This window comes from Electrophorus electricus, chromosome 23, assembly GCF_041902795.1.
Source record: "Electrophorus electricus isolate QZ-2024a chromosome 23, ASM4190279v1, whole genome shotgun sequence".
Lineage (NCBI taxonomy): Eukaryota > Metazoa > Chordata > Actinopteri > Gymnotiformes > Gymnotidae > Electrophorus > Electrophorus electricus.
This window is the reverse complement of record NC_137519.1, coordinates 6,436,249-6,450,000: the sequence shown is the minus strand read 5'-3', so window position 1 is coordinate 6,450,000 and position 13,752 is coordinate 6,436,249. Positions and strand designations below refer to the sequence as shown.

The 13,752-nt window shown below is 39.3% G+C and overlaps 1 protein-coding gene and 1 long non-coding RNA gene across 2 annotated transcripts in view; both read right to left on the bottom strand.

The window, feature by feature from the left end:
- LOC145653205 (uncharacterized) overlaps window positions 1–1,118 on the bottom strand; it is a 7,662-nt gene extending 6,544 nt beyond the window's left edge. The window contains exon 1 of the long non-coding RNA XR_014119571.1: window positions 851–1,118. This is a non-coding gene — a long non-coding RNA (uncharacterized LOC145653205). The remainder of the gene's footprint in view (window positions 1–850) is intronic.
- Window positions 1,119–4,534: 3,416 nt separating this feature from the next.
- LOC145653293 (protein turtle-like) lies at window positions 4,535–10,544 on the bottom strand. Its single transcript, XM_081706573.1, has 7 exons — window positions 10,033–10,544; window positions 8,159–8,383; window positions 7,650–7,919; window positions 7,182–7,308; window positions 6,823–6,904; window positions 4,698–4,852; window positions 4,535–4,592 (listed from the first exon to the last, which is right to left on the bottom strand). The coding sequence occupies exons 1-7, from the start codon at window positions 10,409–10,411 to the stop codon at window positions 4,535–4,537; spliced, it is 1,296 nt and encodes a 431-aa protein (XP_081562699.1). The 5' UTR covers window positions 10,412–10,544.
- Between the last annotated feature and the right edge of the window lie 3,208 nt (window positions 10,545–13,752).

Below are 13,752 nucleotides of genomic sequence, written 5' to 3'. Positions count from 1 at the left end.
CCACCCTGGGCTGCCTAGTGACTAAAGCTGGCACCATCAATGCCTCCTCAATGCCACCAGTTCCATCTGGATCTACCACTTTACACCATGACATGACAGCCTCATCCATTCTGCCTTTATGGGGCATTACCCCAACCAGACTGAGCTCTCCTTATCCACAACCACTGACTAGCCCTTTCAGCTACTTCTGACAACTCCTTCACAGCTACTGCCAAATCTGTGCCGAACTGCACAAGTTATAATGTGGCAGACTTTGTGACAAATCCCCTAACACCTGTCTCTACTGGTCTTATATGTGCCTCCCACCTGCGTTCTCTCACCTCAGACACTGCATCTTCAAATGAAACTGTAAACTCTCAAAATTAAAGCATCCAGGTTTTGTAAAAAAAAAAAATTATTATTATTATTTTTTTTTATGAGTACCACACCATGTCCAGCCTCAGCAAGGTTAACACAGTACATTGTGGGACCTGTAGTTTTTTATTTACATCAACAAATAATTTCCAGTCTCGTCCTTCGCCCCATCTACCAATATCTAAAGCCAGTGCTCATTCTCCAACACGCTCCACTTCTCATACAAACTCATACAAATCGCTTTATTAGATATTCCACTGAGCAATGCGTTAATCTCTAGACATTTACTATCAAACACTCTAACACTCTTAAGATCTTGATTGTGTCTCCACATGTGACAAACTAAACTTAGACGCTGATAAAATATGCTTCAGCGTGCCAAACCCCACACATAATTTACACTTAGGGTCTTGGCCTACCCACTGTCCATTGTCAAAGCAATATCATGCGTGCCCAAAAAACAAAGTAAAAAATAAAGGAAATATTCAAAGTTTACCTGCCAGTAACATGACGATTGTTGCTACTGTAATATTTCCTGATGTTCGGAAAGACATGTTTCACACACTGGTTCACACCGGTCACACAGAAGTGATACTTGGAGCTCCAATAAGTAATAACTTTAGGCTAAATACTAAATTTAAGCCTTAAATGAAGGTCTCTGCTACTTTCTTGTGTTCCTGAGTATAACGGCCGTGACCTCAGTCCTGCTCCTCCTCACCCATCCTACACTGGGAAGATGTTGTGATCTTGGTTACTGTCAAACAGCAAAGACACGGAAGGTGTGTTGTGCATTTAGCAGAGCGTTTGTTCATCACACCTCCCCCTTTTAGCTTATAACTTCTTCCTTTTTCTGTTCTCAAGACCACAAAACTCATTTAAGTGTGAGAAACCTTTTTTCCTTTTTGTTTTTCTACTCATTTGCTTTGTTTGTTTGTTTACTGGTAAGTTAAAGATGTACTAGTCTGCCCTGGTATCAGGCTTGGCCTCTCCTGTGTCCTGCATCATCTGTTACACCAGATGCCACATCTATTACTCCTGTCAAAGTCCCTGAGGTCAGGTTTGAGTTTGATCAGACTGACTGGTAATGGAATTCTGGGTATTTCTTCTACAGATTGACCATAAATTATATCTTTGGTCATCATGGCTGCCCAGAGCTCGTAGCCACATACATTAGTCCAGACTTTCGTATAGCAGAAGCTGTGAATATATTTAGGTCAAATGTCATCAAACAGGAACTCAGCAGCCATATAGATGAGAGGTGGGCTTATCTTACACTATCAGACAGTAGAGTGTGAATACAGACTGACATTTATACCACTTTAGTCTTGGTATGCCCAACTCATACCAGTCAAACACACAGCTGCTGTACTGAACACTTATATGAAGATACAAGAATTTTTATTTTGTCATGTTTACTATGGTGAGTAAATAAAGTTTGAAACCACTTTTTCTATTGTAGCCACTTAATTTGAAGAAATAGGAGATGAAATATAAAACAAATGAAATATAAAATCCAGAGTTTGTTGTTTCCAGATTTTCTTTTGTAAACTGTTTTTGAAGTAAATAGTAAAGCAAGCAATATAAAGACGTTAACCAGCCACAGGGGGGCGACAGTGAACTCAGGAAACTGTTAATGTACTGAACACTAGAAAGCAACACAGCACAATGAGTCACAGCAAGTGAAGTCAGAGCATTTCATGACAACAGAGTTTATGTTGAATTCATAGAGACAGAGAAACCCCAAAGAATTAATTAATTGTGTCAGGAAACAATATTTCTGAAAATAATATTTTATAGCGGATTAAAACACACATTCTTTGGAACTGTGCGACCATCCTTTTAGTCTCTCAATTTTGCTTAAAAATACAGTGATGCTGTAAACCTGTCAGAAATGCCAGTAGCCCACCCAGTGTGTACTGCAGGTAATGCATCATTTATTCATACGTCACTGTGTAGCCTTTAGCCCACAGGACAGGAAATGTGACAGTGATGTACTTCATCCCCAGTGTACTAGTGTAGTGATGCCTGTTGAAATTACATATAATTTGATTTAGTGGCTGTGTAATACTTTCTCATGTATTACTAAATTTGAATACGTTTATTTCTCTGCTGGTTACACATGTGATAAACAAAACAAACAACTTATTTCTATATATAGTTGTTACATCGTGTATTGAGTCTTTTTATATAGAATTACACATTCACATGTGTTTTCTTTAGAAATATATGAAATATATATATATATTAATGTTTTATAATTTCTTACACGTCTCTGTACATCATATTCTATGAGAATACGTAAATAAACAAGAACCACGTGGTGGCCCAAACTACACGGACACTGACGAGGGGGACCGTTACACTTTGTAACAGTATGCGAGTAATTAATGAAGCAAACTGACTTTATTGACTTTAAGTTTGTCTGTGCTGGCAAACTCAGGAAACAAATATTGACTTGTCACTACCACAATCTTTAGCGGTTGCTTCACAATTAGATTTTATTTTTAATTATAATGTTTTCATAATAGAATTGTACATAAACATGTTTTTTCTAATGTTCTCTTTCTTTAAGGTAATGATTTTTATTCTGATTAAAACAATATGTAACGGTCAGGGCCACCTGCTAGACTGCCCTCGGTGGCCAATAGAAGGCAGAGACTTCCGTAACGGTAATCACGGACAACCAGCAGCCCGAGTCTGATGTTTCTTAAGGGAAGTGCTCCCTCTGCTGGGGGAGGAGAGGAACGTTCCTTGATTAATGGCTGGTTATTTGATTTGTAGTCCGCCACAGAGCATTAGCTCAGGACAGACATTAACCTACTGGAGAATAAAATTAACTTTATAGAACTAAAGACAAACAAACACAGGCATAAGGAATATATATTGGAAAGTGACTATATTCAGTGTCCATCAAATAGAAATGATCAAGCAGTTTATTATTTCAGTGTAAAAAGAGCTACAGCTCTCAGTTTGTTTGGTAGTGAGATAAAATTTACAAAGTGAGCCTGAACAATTTTATTCCACTATATGTATTAGTACATTTGTTACAATTGGAATCAATTTTTGTATGTGTTAGAATTTTTATTAGATCTAGAATATGTTTGAAATCAGTCTTATAAGTGTACTATAGATATTTATTTGGGGTATAGATTTGTGTCAAGCTGTTCTATTATACCTTGTTTAGATTGTCCAGGAAGAGCTGGTACAGTGAGATTTTTATTTCCCTCTAAAATCACAGGCTGCGTGTACCTCACCTGACGAAGCGTACACCATGTATTACTGATATAAGAAAGCAGCCTATCACAGATGGTGCTTCATATTTTTGATGGAGATTGTTCCTGGAAATAATTCCACACCACAGAACGGACTTTCTTAAGTGATCCTTCCATTATGTTATGGTTTGTGATTTTCCAACTTGGCTAATTATGTGCTGTTATCTCTCCACTCACTGAAACCCTTGAACTGGGATGCATTTTTAATACTTTCAAACTATCTGGGAATTTGTAGGTGAACTATTCTGGTATTTGGGAAAAGAGGATTAACTTGGTATATGTAGCAATCACAGGTTGAAGCAGCAGGTTTCAGTAACATTTTGACATGTTTTAACACCTTGTCTAAAACAGATCAGCCTTGATTTTGAGATTGATTCTGAGTGTGGTCCAGGGTTCTGAGTGTGCTTCAGGGCTGGACTCTGAGGAGTCTTACGGAACCACGTCGGACTACCGGGACTGGTACAATGAAGTCCAGTAACTGGAGTCGGAGTTCGCAGGGTCCTACTACCCTTCCCTGGACTACAATGAGGGCTACATGGATTATGAAAGGAATGAGTACAGCGACGTTAGTCTGCCGTCAGACTCTGAGTTCAACTGCGGGAAGGATCCTTCGATGGAGGTGGAGGAGGTCTTCTATGGAGACGCTCCCTTGGACAGTGACACAACGTCTGCAAACTACCAGCGCGACGGGCCTCTGGTACCCAAGCTTCCGTCCAAGGCTCCACCCAGGGCACGCCGCTCTGAGGCATGCAAGATGCCTCATGTGACTTTCAGAGAGGTGTCGTCGTTGTCCGAGGAGGAAACTCCCGGAGACAGGCAAAGTAGCTGGTGCGCCTCCTGAAATGAGTGCGCAGAAGTCACCGCCCCCTAAATCGGCGAGGGGCGATCTCCCACAGGCAGGTTGGACTTCAGCCCAGCCGACGACTGGGGAACAGGCTGGGGTTCTTGCTGGCTTCCCTGGACTCTCTAGCAATCCTCGATGTAGTTTAATACGTGTCGCTGTCACTGTGTCTGTCCCCATCACATTGTCTGTGGCAATCACTTTGTCCCCCTTTGTGTCAGTGCCTGTACCTGTCAGTGTGTCTGTTCCCGTGTCTGTTGTTGTCCTGGTACATGTCCTTCGCCCCTCTGTCCTGTTCGCGCTGGCCTGTATCGGGTCGCTCGGTCCTCCGGCTTCGCCATTTGGCGTTGTTTTCGGGGCTGTAGCCCGATAGGCTGGCACGTTGCTGGCAAGTTGCGCCATTGGGGAGGGGCTCTGTCACGGTATGGCCCCTCCTCCAAAACATCTCCCCGTGTGTGTTTGTGGGTGTGTGTGTATGTTTGTCCATGAGTCCACACCCTCCCTCTGTTCCACACCTGATCCTTCTTGTGTGTCATAAAAGTCTATCGTTTACGTGTTACTGTCAGTCTTTAACAATGATAGCGTGTGTGCTGTGTCTCCTGTGTTTTATGTGTTAATAACCATACACTGCAGATTAAAATTTGAGAACAACACACCATTTCCTAAATGTCAAGGTCACTGTGAAGTGCTATTTAACTTATTTAATGTTGTAATTCTTACTTTGTACTATATATAGCTAGACAAACAATTTCACTCAAAATGTCACATTTTGCATTTACTTCATGACATGCTCTAGTAAAAAGTGTTACATTTCCTTCCAAAAAGTGATTTTTTTGGTTTTAATATATTGAGGCATTTTATTTAACAAAATTCTATTTTGAACAATTTTTTTTTACTGATGCATGCTTTCCAAAACAGTGAATTCTTCTTCTTTGATTTTACTTAACATATACACTGCAGTAATTATTTTTTCAAGTCTTAACATGAAACCAAATTTTAAGATTAAATAAAAGATGTAAAATTTTAGGATTTAAAATAGCTGGCCAGTAGGTATAAGCATTTTCTATAACTAGTAAAATTGCTTTGGCCTCTGTCAAGATTTTTAGTTTTATTTATTTATTTATTTTTAGAGGGAGGGGTATCTCGTCAGCTTTAGTGTGTGCGCATGTTTGTGTGAGTGCATGTGTATGTGGGAAGGTGTGTCTAAGTGTGACAGAAATATGGTTAACTAAACAGTTTGCATTGCCTAACAGGCAGAGAATTTCACTCTGGCATGCTCTACTTCCTCTTGTTGATTAAGAGCCATTGGCGGTTGGACAGTAGAGTAGAGAGGTACTTCCTGTGAGTGGGAGTGTGTGAAATTAATGTTGGAGTAGAGAATGTCGTCATTTGTGGGGTCAGAGGGCATGTCTAGGGCTGAGACGTTATCATATACAGGAATAGAATCACGCTGAAAGAAAGAGAGAGGGAGATGAATTTTGACATGGTGATTAATGATTTTTGTAGTTAATAATCAAAATACAGGCTGAACTCTGTTACTTTGGTCATTGGACCCTTTATGGAAAACTTTGCAGGGATTTTGAGTTGGACTGAAATCTCAATCCTCTGTCGACTCTTCTTCAAACTCACTTTTGCGCTGGTCTCCTCACTCCTGCTGCTGACAGCTGCGGTTCACCCCCTGGTGGTGAGCCACAGTATTAACAGCACCAGGCTCAATAGCTTCTGTGTTAATCAAACTCTAGTTAAAATGATTTGTGTTAAAACCTGGTTGACATCACTGGCATGATAATTATGTGGTTTAAATCATATGTCACTGACAGACAGCAATTTACCTCCTTTGGTGGGTTAGTCATACCCATCAATCCGATGTCATGGTGTTCTTAAGGCCTAAATACTTGGTCCTCTACTTTTTATTAATTATTCTCCACCTTGGCAACATTACTAGACAACATGGTCTCCAGTTTCACTACTGTATGCATTATATGCAATTTTCTGCTCATCCAGTCCCCTCATACAGGCTGCCTCCTCTCAGCCTAGTTGATTGCCTGACTGATATTTTCTTCCAACCACCAGCTTGCTGTCTGAGTGATGTAATTACTATGCCTTTGCAACTCTACTTTTTTCTTTTTTTTTTAACAATTACTGAATAACATCTCATGTTTTAAAATTTTCTTGCATCTTCAATTTGTTTTTTTGTTTGTTTGTTTTTTAATTTATTTACTTATTTATTTACTTCAGTCTAATTGTCATTGTTTATTGTCTTTGCTCGTTTGTATAGTGATCTTGGGGACTGGGTAGTAAACAGCCTACAGCATTGGCAGGGTGTGTAATATCAATGTGGCTTCAGCTTCTTACCTCATCCATAGACAGACAGCAATGAGAGTCAGAAACAAAACTCCCGTGACTCCAGAAACTGCGTATGTCCCAGCTGGGTTCCCTGCATCAGGAAGGAGAGGGCAGCATGTTACACAGATGTGTGAACAGTCACAGAAGTCTTGCTGTATGACCTCATCAAACTGACACTGGAAGTGCAAGATAGTTGTCTCACTTTCTTTAATCACCATGTAGACAATAAGGCAGTGAATTCAACCCAGACTGTACCTGAAGTAAATGACCATTCTGATGAGTTAGATGATCCAAATCGATTCTGCACCACACAGTAGAAAAGTCCACTTGTTCCTGTAGCTATAGTTAAATTGGTGCCATTTCCAAACAGTAAGACATCACTTCCTGTCTTCTTATACCAGGAGTAATTACTGACGGGGTTGGAGTCACTGTAGCACAGCAGTGTCACCGAGTCACCAGACACACGGTCAGTAACAGACGGGACTCTGGGAGGGTCTGAGCAGGAGAGCAAGAATTGAAATAATACATTTAATGTCTTTTTATTTTGACTGTTCATGTTTGAAAGTGGTCCATATCAGCCATCTATGGAAATATTTCAGAAAACAGTAACATTCAGTGCACAACCGGCATGAACACAATAACTTTAAAGAGTGATATTTATAAGACTATCATTAAAATGAATAAAACAGTTGCATAGCCACAGTGTAATGCTTCATTTGCTGCTGACTGTTCATCAGCTCACTGTTCATGGACTGTGGATGTGGGACCACCTGTTCTGTGTGTATACACATCACTTTAGGACACATTCTTAACACATCTCACAATAGTGAACCTACATAACACATCCAGAAGGATGGTGGTGGAGTTGTGCTGTCCCAGCTGGTTGTGAGCGGTGCAGTAGTAGAGTCCACTGTGCTGGGAGCTGATGTTGGAGATGCTGTAATTCTGGTCTGTTGGCAGCAGTGTGTCTGCAGCTGCTCTCTGCTTAAACCAGGAGTAGGTGAGAACAGGAGGGTTTGAATCACTGCTGCAGGTCAGAGTCACTGAATCTCCCTCCACTCTCTCTCCAGAGGAAACCATCAATGCTCTGGTGTTTCTAGGGGCATCTGAACACAAACACACACTGTTAACATTAAAACTAAACTCTCATACACAGTTTGGTTAAGAGATTCTTATAAATTCAGAAGTTATAGTTGATAACTGTGAAACTACAACAAAGAGCATCATCATCATCATGAGCTGTAGTAGTAAGTATTGATTGTAGTGATGTTTCTGGTTTATGATTAACTGACTTTATTAAATGCATCATGACATCATGATTTTCATATGTAAATTCTCCACTCACACACAGGAGGAGAGACAAGGTTCTCATGCCTTTCAGTAGCACAGCTATAACTGACTGCATCCCTGACTGCAGATACAGAGCAGGAGACATATGTGCAGTGAGACACACGCTGTCCGTTCTTGTACCAGATGTAGGTGGGGTTGTAGGGCAGAGTGCAGGTGGAGCTGCAGCTCAGTGTTACTGTCTGTCCCTCTGATCCTGTAGTCACTGTAGTGACTACCAGTTCTTTTAAAGTCAGTTGTATATAATCAGAAGCTGGGAGACAAGACTTGTTTTGTGTCACTTGTCTTGTTCTCAGGGAAGTTGTGCCAAGTTTCCAGTGGGCCCTTTCATGAATGACCTGTTTTTAAAAGGGCAAGTAATGTCAGTATATTTTGTGCATGTTTATACAATTACATAGCAGGTTTTCTTGTGTTCCTAAGTGTCTGCATGAACACTACTTATAAGTGCAGTTACAGTATAGACCCCTCCTTTACGCCCTCATCCATGTGATGCCTCTCGCCATGTTTGATGTGTTGTTGTCCTCGGTTAACGTGTCACCGTGTGTGTTGTGTTTACACTCCTTTCCTCACATGTTGCCATGTCCCCCTTTATTACTCATTAGTGTGTCTCCAGCCTCCCCTGTTCCTCATTTCCATCCCTGTGAATATTGCTTCTGTTTCCAGTTTTTATTTACTAAGTAATTTACTGTTTATTTACTAGGTTTCATTACCAGTTATAATTGACTATGTGGATGATGGTCAATGTGTAAAGGCTTTAGCATTTAAATGGTCCTCTTATTTTTCTGGTTTATGATTAACTGACTTTATTAAATGCATCAAGACATCATGATTTTAATATGTAAATATGTAACACTTGCTCTTTGGTCAAAACCAGGCCACCCATGAAGGAGGCCAACAGAGGTTATTATTATTATTATTATTATTATTATTATTATTATTATTATTATTATTATTATTATTAGTTGCATTTATATAGCACCTTTCTCAAACTCAAGGTTGCTTTACAAATATTGCTTTTTTTTTTTCTTTTTTTTTACCAAGAACAGCAGTGGTTGATTAAAACTTCCAACTGCCAATAATATGTATGTAAACATAAACACAGTGGACTTAAAAATTAAACGCAGTGATTTATGGAAAAACGAAAAAAAAAAATGTTTTTCAAAAAATACCTTAAACACTGAAAACTCTTAAATTGAAATATATCTAAAAATGCTGTAGTTGTCTTATGTCTTAGCCATATGTGACTCAGCATGAGTTCACTGTAATCTAGTAGAAGTTGCCAGTGACACAGAGTGAGTGCAGTTTAAAGTGAGGACAAGAGCAAGAGACAATGAGAACACAAACAAAACACACTGATGTAGTACTGCTGAACCAGCTAGCCAGTGCCCAGAAATGTATAGAGCCCTCAACTGTGAAAGGTGCTTCCCAGCTACTTATAAACATGTAGGCAGAACCAGCAGCAAAAAACAGCAAAAACAAACAACAATCAAACAAAAAACTTTTTATCTCATAGAAGCTGCCAGTGAGATGCGGATAGAATGATGAGAGTTTAAAGTGAGGATCTTACAGACAGCAGGAGAGCAGAGCTCCTCATATCCTCTTACAGCACAGGTGTAGCTGCCTGCATCCTCACTACTGTCATACACATACATTCCATTAGTGTTCTGGTTATATACAGGGTGTCCATTCCTGTAACAGATGTAGGTGGGGTTGTTGGGCAGCATGCAGGTGGAGCTGCAGGTCAGTTTGATATTCCCTCTATATGTGTTTGACATCATAACCTTCAGATCTGCAAATCATTTTAAGAAAGAAGCTTTGGTGTTAATTTTATAAATAGCATATTTTTATAGTTAACTAGTCTTATGTGATTACCTGTGACAGACAGAGATACTCCAGGATCACCAGTGTATGGACCCCAAGGACCATCAGTGTGGAATCTGAACCTGTATGTGTGAGCGTCACTCTCTCTCAGGTGAGTGATTGTCATACTACAGTCATTCTGGGAGCTCTGTCTATACTGCACTCTCCCCTCATACTCCTCTTCCTCTCTCACATCCACAGCTTCAACACCAACCTGCTGCACTTTAATAAACCAGAATGATTCTGTCACCGTTTGTCCTCCAGGGTATTTATAAGAGTAGGATAGATCAACATTTGAGCCTTTCAGAGCACACAAGTGTATGTCACACCCTAAAACACCTGAAACACAGATACAGTCACATTCAGGAAAAAATAAATTCTGGTAATTCATAAAACATGAATGAATATTAATAATTAATATGTTAGCTTTTAATATTAATATTTGCTTTTAAACCAAGCCAGATAAATGCAGAAGAAATCTGCATAATATTTATCCATCATGTATATATACTCACTGAACTCAATTTTAGAAGCACCTGCCTATAAATATCCACCAGGACATCCCATTGTTTCAGGCAGTCTATTCCTAACAGAGCCTCTCTCTCAATATGGAGTTAGTTTACCAGTTACCTTCCTTCCTTAAAGATAGTACTGATTTCCTCAATAAATGGAATGAACTTTACAACATTAGTCAAGATGATTATGTACCATGGATGTATCAAGTGTGATACTAGAATTCTTAGTATAACTCACACAAGAAATTTGACCAAAAAAAAAAAAAAAAGTTATGTTCTGTAACAAATGTTATTTACAGATTCAAGTTCTCTGGGATAACTGGTTTCCCCAAATTGTGAATATATATATATATATTTGAACATTATTATACATATTTCAGTAATGTTTTTTCACAGTACGAGGAGTAAATGAGGAGTGAGTTTCCTTGCTCTTATGAACACATGGCCCCTCTAACATAGCCACTGGCCCCAGCCTGGCCCCCCATTTCAAAGAGTATAGAATTTCAACTGAACCCTCCCTCTTTCTGTTTCAAAAGAGCCCCTAATCTAAAAGACCCTTTAATTTGGGCGCAGTTACCTAAACAATCTACGTCTCTTCCTTTGAAGGAAGTTGATAGTAACTTTAAATGTTTTCATTTATTTATTGATGTGAATACAATTATGAAAACTTTGTTTTATCCTCTTCCTTGAACTCTATATACATAATATAGGTAATTCACCTTTTACTACACTGTAGATATTAATTTGTTACATGGATACTGACATCAAATACTTGTGACATTTTGATGAAGTATCCAAGGGAGAGGCCTCTTTTCTGCATATAAGTGGGATGAGATGTTAGAAACACGCTGATGAAGACCTAAGGGCTGAAACGTTCATGTCTTTGAAACTGTGTCTTCAGTCACTTAAACTATTGCATTATATAAGAGTGCTGTCCAACCACATTCACTCATTAATTTCTTCCATGGATCCATCCTGTCAGAAATATTTCTTCAAAGAGTAAAGGGAGTGGCCTGTTTAATTAATTCTTCTTAGTGTACACTTTTTTTGTTTTTTGAGTTTTTGTATAGCCAAACTGTGGTGATGCACATGTAAAACAGCAACACAGCTGTGTCTTATAAACTTGTACCAATAAAGCACCTACAATCATAAGTACATTTATGTCCATCAGTATTCAGTATTAGTCTGACTAAGATCCGACTGTAAGACACGCTTGCTTAGTAAGTTCAGACTATGCTGCTGTGAGTGTAGATGGTACAGTGAAGGGACTGGTGTTTGCTCAGCTCTTGTAAATGGTTCTGTCCAGTTTCTTACATGTACACTATTGTAAATGTAATCAGTATCACTGCTCTGTTTCTGAGTGTATCAGTGACAGAGAGTCAGGTGAATTCTCTCATCATGAAATATCACACACTCTCATGTCAGATCTGACCAGACTGGATTGGAAGGGATCAAGTGACTGAATAATTACTAATTGAATAATATCCGTTGTATAAAAAGAATAAAACACATGTGGCATGCAAATATGTAGAGTAAAATGGATTGTGCAAATATGTCAAATATTGAATAATACTGAAGTTCAGAGTTAGTCTTGAGATTTAGTTCAAATCCAACACTTACACACTGCAGGAGAGTGCTGTCTGCTGCCATACACACTACAGGAGTAGCTGCCCTCATCAGATACACTGGTGGAGTGGAGCATAATGGAGGCATCATTTCTATATGACCTGTACTGTCCATTCCTGTACCAGTAGTGCTGAGGGGTCTTACTGAAGCTGCAGGTGGAGCTACAGGTGAGTTTCACCTCTCTCTGTCCTACAGTCTCAGGATTCACCTTCAGGTCTACACACACATCACATCATGCACATCAGAATGTTTTCTGTGTGAGAAAAACATGGTATGCATGTGTATGGAACAGAGAAAGTGTAGATATGGATGTGTGGGAGAGAAAGAGATACATTTTGTAAGTGTCCATAAACTACCTATGGTTATACAAAATTGTTCCTACTAAGTTAACAAGTATGGTTCAGTGTGAAAATCTGAGTTCTAAAATTCAAAATTAGTTAATTATAGACTTAAATGTCTTTACTGTTAGGGACACTAATTTGTACAAACAGTAAAATCAGTTGGTCAGAGACCCAGTCACAAATGTGGTAATATTGAAAACTTTGTAATGTCCTCTTTAAAGCAGCACAGAGTTTAAAGTGCAGTGTTTTTGTTATGGGAAAGTCTGTTAAAAGTAGAAATCCACCAGAGTGACAATAATGAAGTGTGAAATATGTAAGTCCCCATGTCCCAACAATGTATAATGTGTGTATGGCAGTGTAGGTGTGTGTGTGTGTGTGTGTGTGTGTGTGTGTGTGTGTGAGAGAGAGAGAGAGAGTGTGTGTGTGTTCTATGTTTTAAGTTTGTTATTACCTGTAACAGTGAGAGTAACTCCAGATGAAGCAGATATCCATTAATTCCTCCATGTTCTAAATCTGAAGTTATAAACTCCAGAGTCACTTACATTCACGTTGTTCATTGTCAGTGTACAGTCATTCCACCGTGTGCTTATAGAAACTCGTCCTAAGTATTGAGGGTCTTTACTCAGGTCTTGTGGTTCTCCATCAGATCTCTGGACCTGATACCACTCTCTCGCTCTGACACTGGAGGAACTAGATGTATATTTGCAGGGGATTTTTACTGTAGATCCATTAGGAGCACAGAGGCTCCGAGAGGAGAGAGCTACACTGTGCTGAGACTGAGTTTCTGGCAAACACACACACACAAATGTACGCACACATGCGCACACACACACACACACACACACACACACACCCAAACGTACGCACACATACACACACACACACACACACACACACACACAAACGTACGCACACATGCACACACACACACACACACACACACACACACACACACACACACACACACACACACACACACACACAGGTGCATGAAGTTATTATAAATTGTTTGCAGTTCAAGTAACTCCATATATTTTTGTTATATCCAACTCTTACCAAGTGTGTAAAATGTTTTGAAGTTTCTGATCTGTAATATAACCATAGTACACATTCAAATCTTTGCCATCCCATTTAAGTTACTACAAATGGATTACAAAGCAGTATCATGAATACACATAAAACAGAGTAGAAAATAAGAAAAAAAATCTAAAGTTTACCTGCCAGTAACACGAGGATTGCTGCTATAATAA

Bases quoted from the DNA above. Each gene is read 5' to 3' on its own strand.
- LOC145653293 (XM_081706573.1), bottom strand. From the start codon at position 10,411: ATGAATTACCAGAATTTATTTTTTCCTGAATGTGACTGTATCTGTGTT. The intron at 8,384-10,032 runs GTAATCACATAA...TGACTTTAAAAG, and splicing joins AGTATCTCTGTCTGTCACAG to AACTGGTAGTCACTACAGTG. The intron at 6,905-7,181 runs GTTTGGAAATGG...TTCCTGATGCAG, and splicing joins ACAGGAAGTGATGTCTTACT to GGAACCCAGCTGGGACATAC.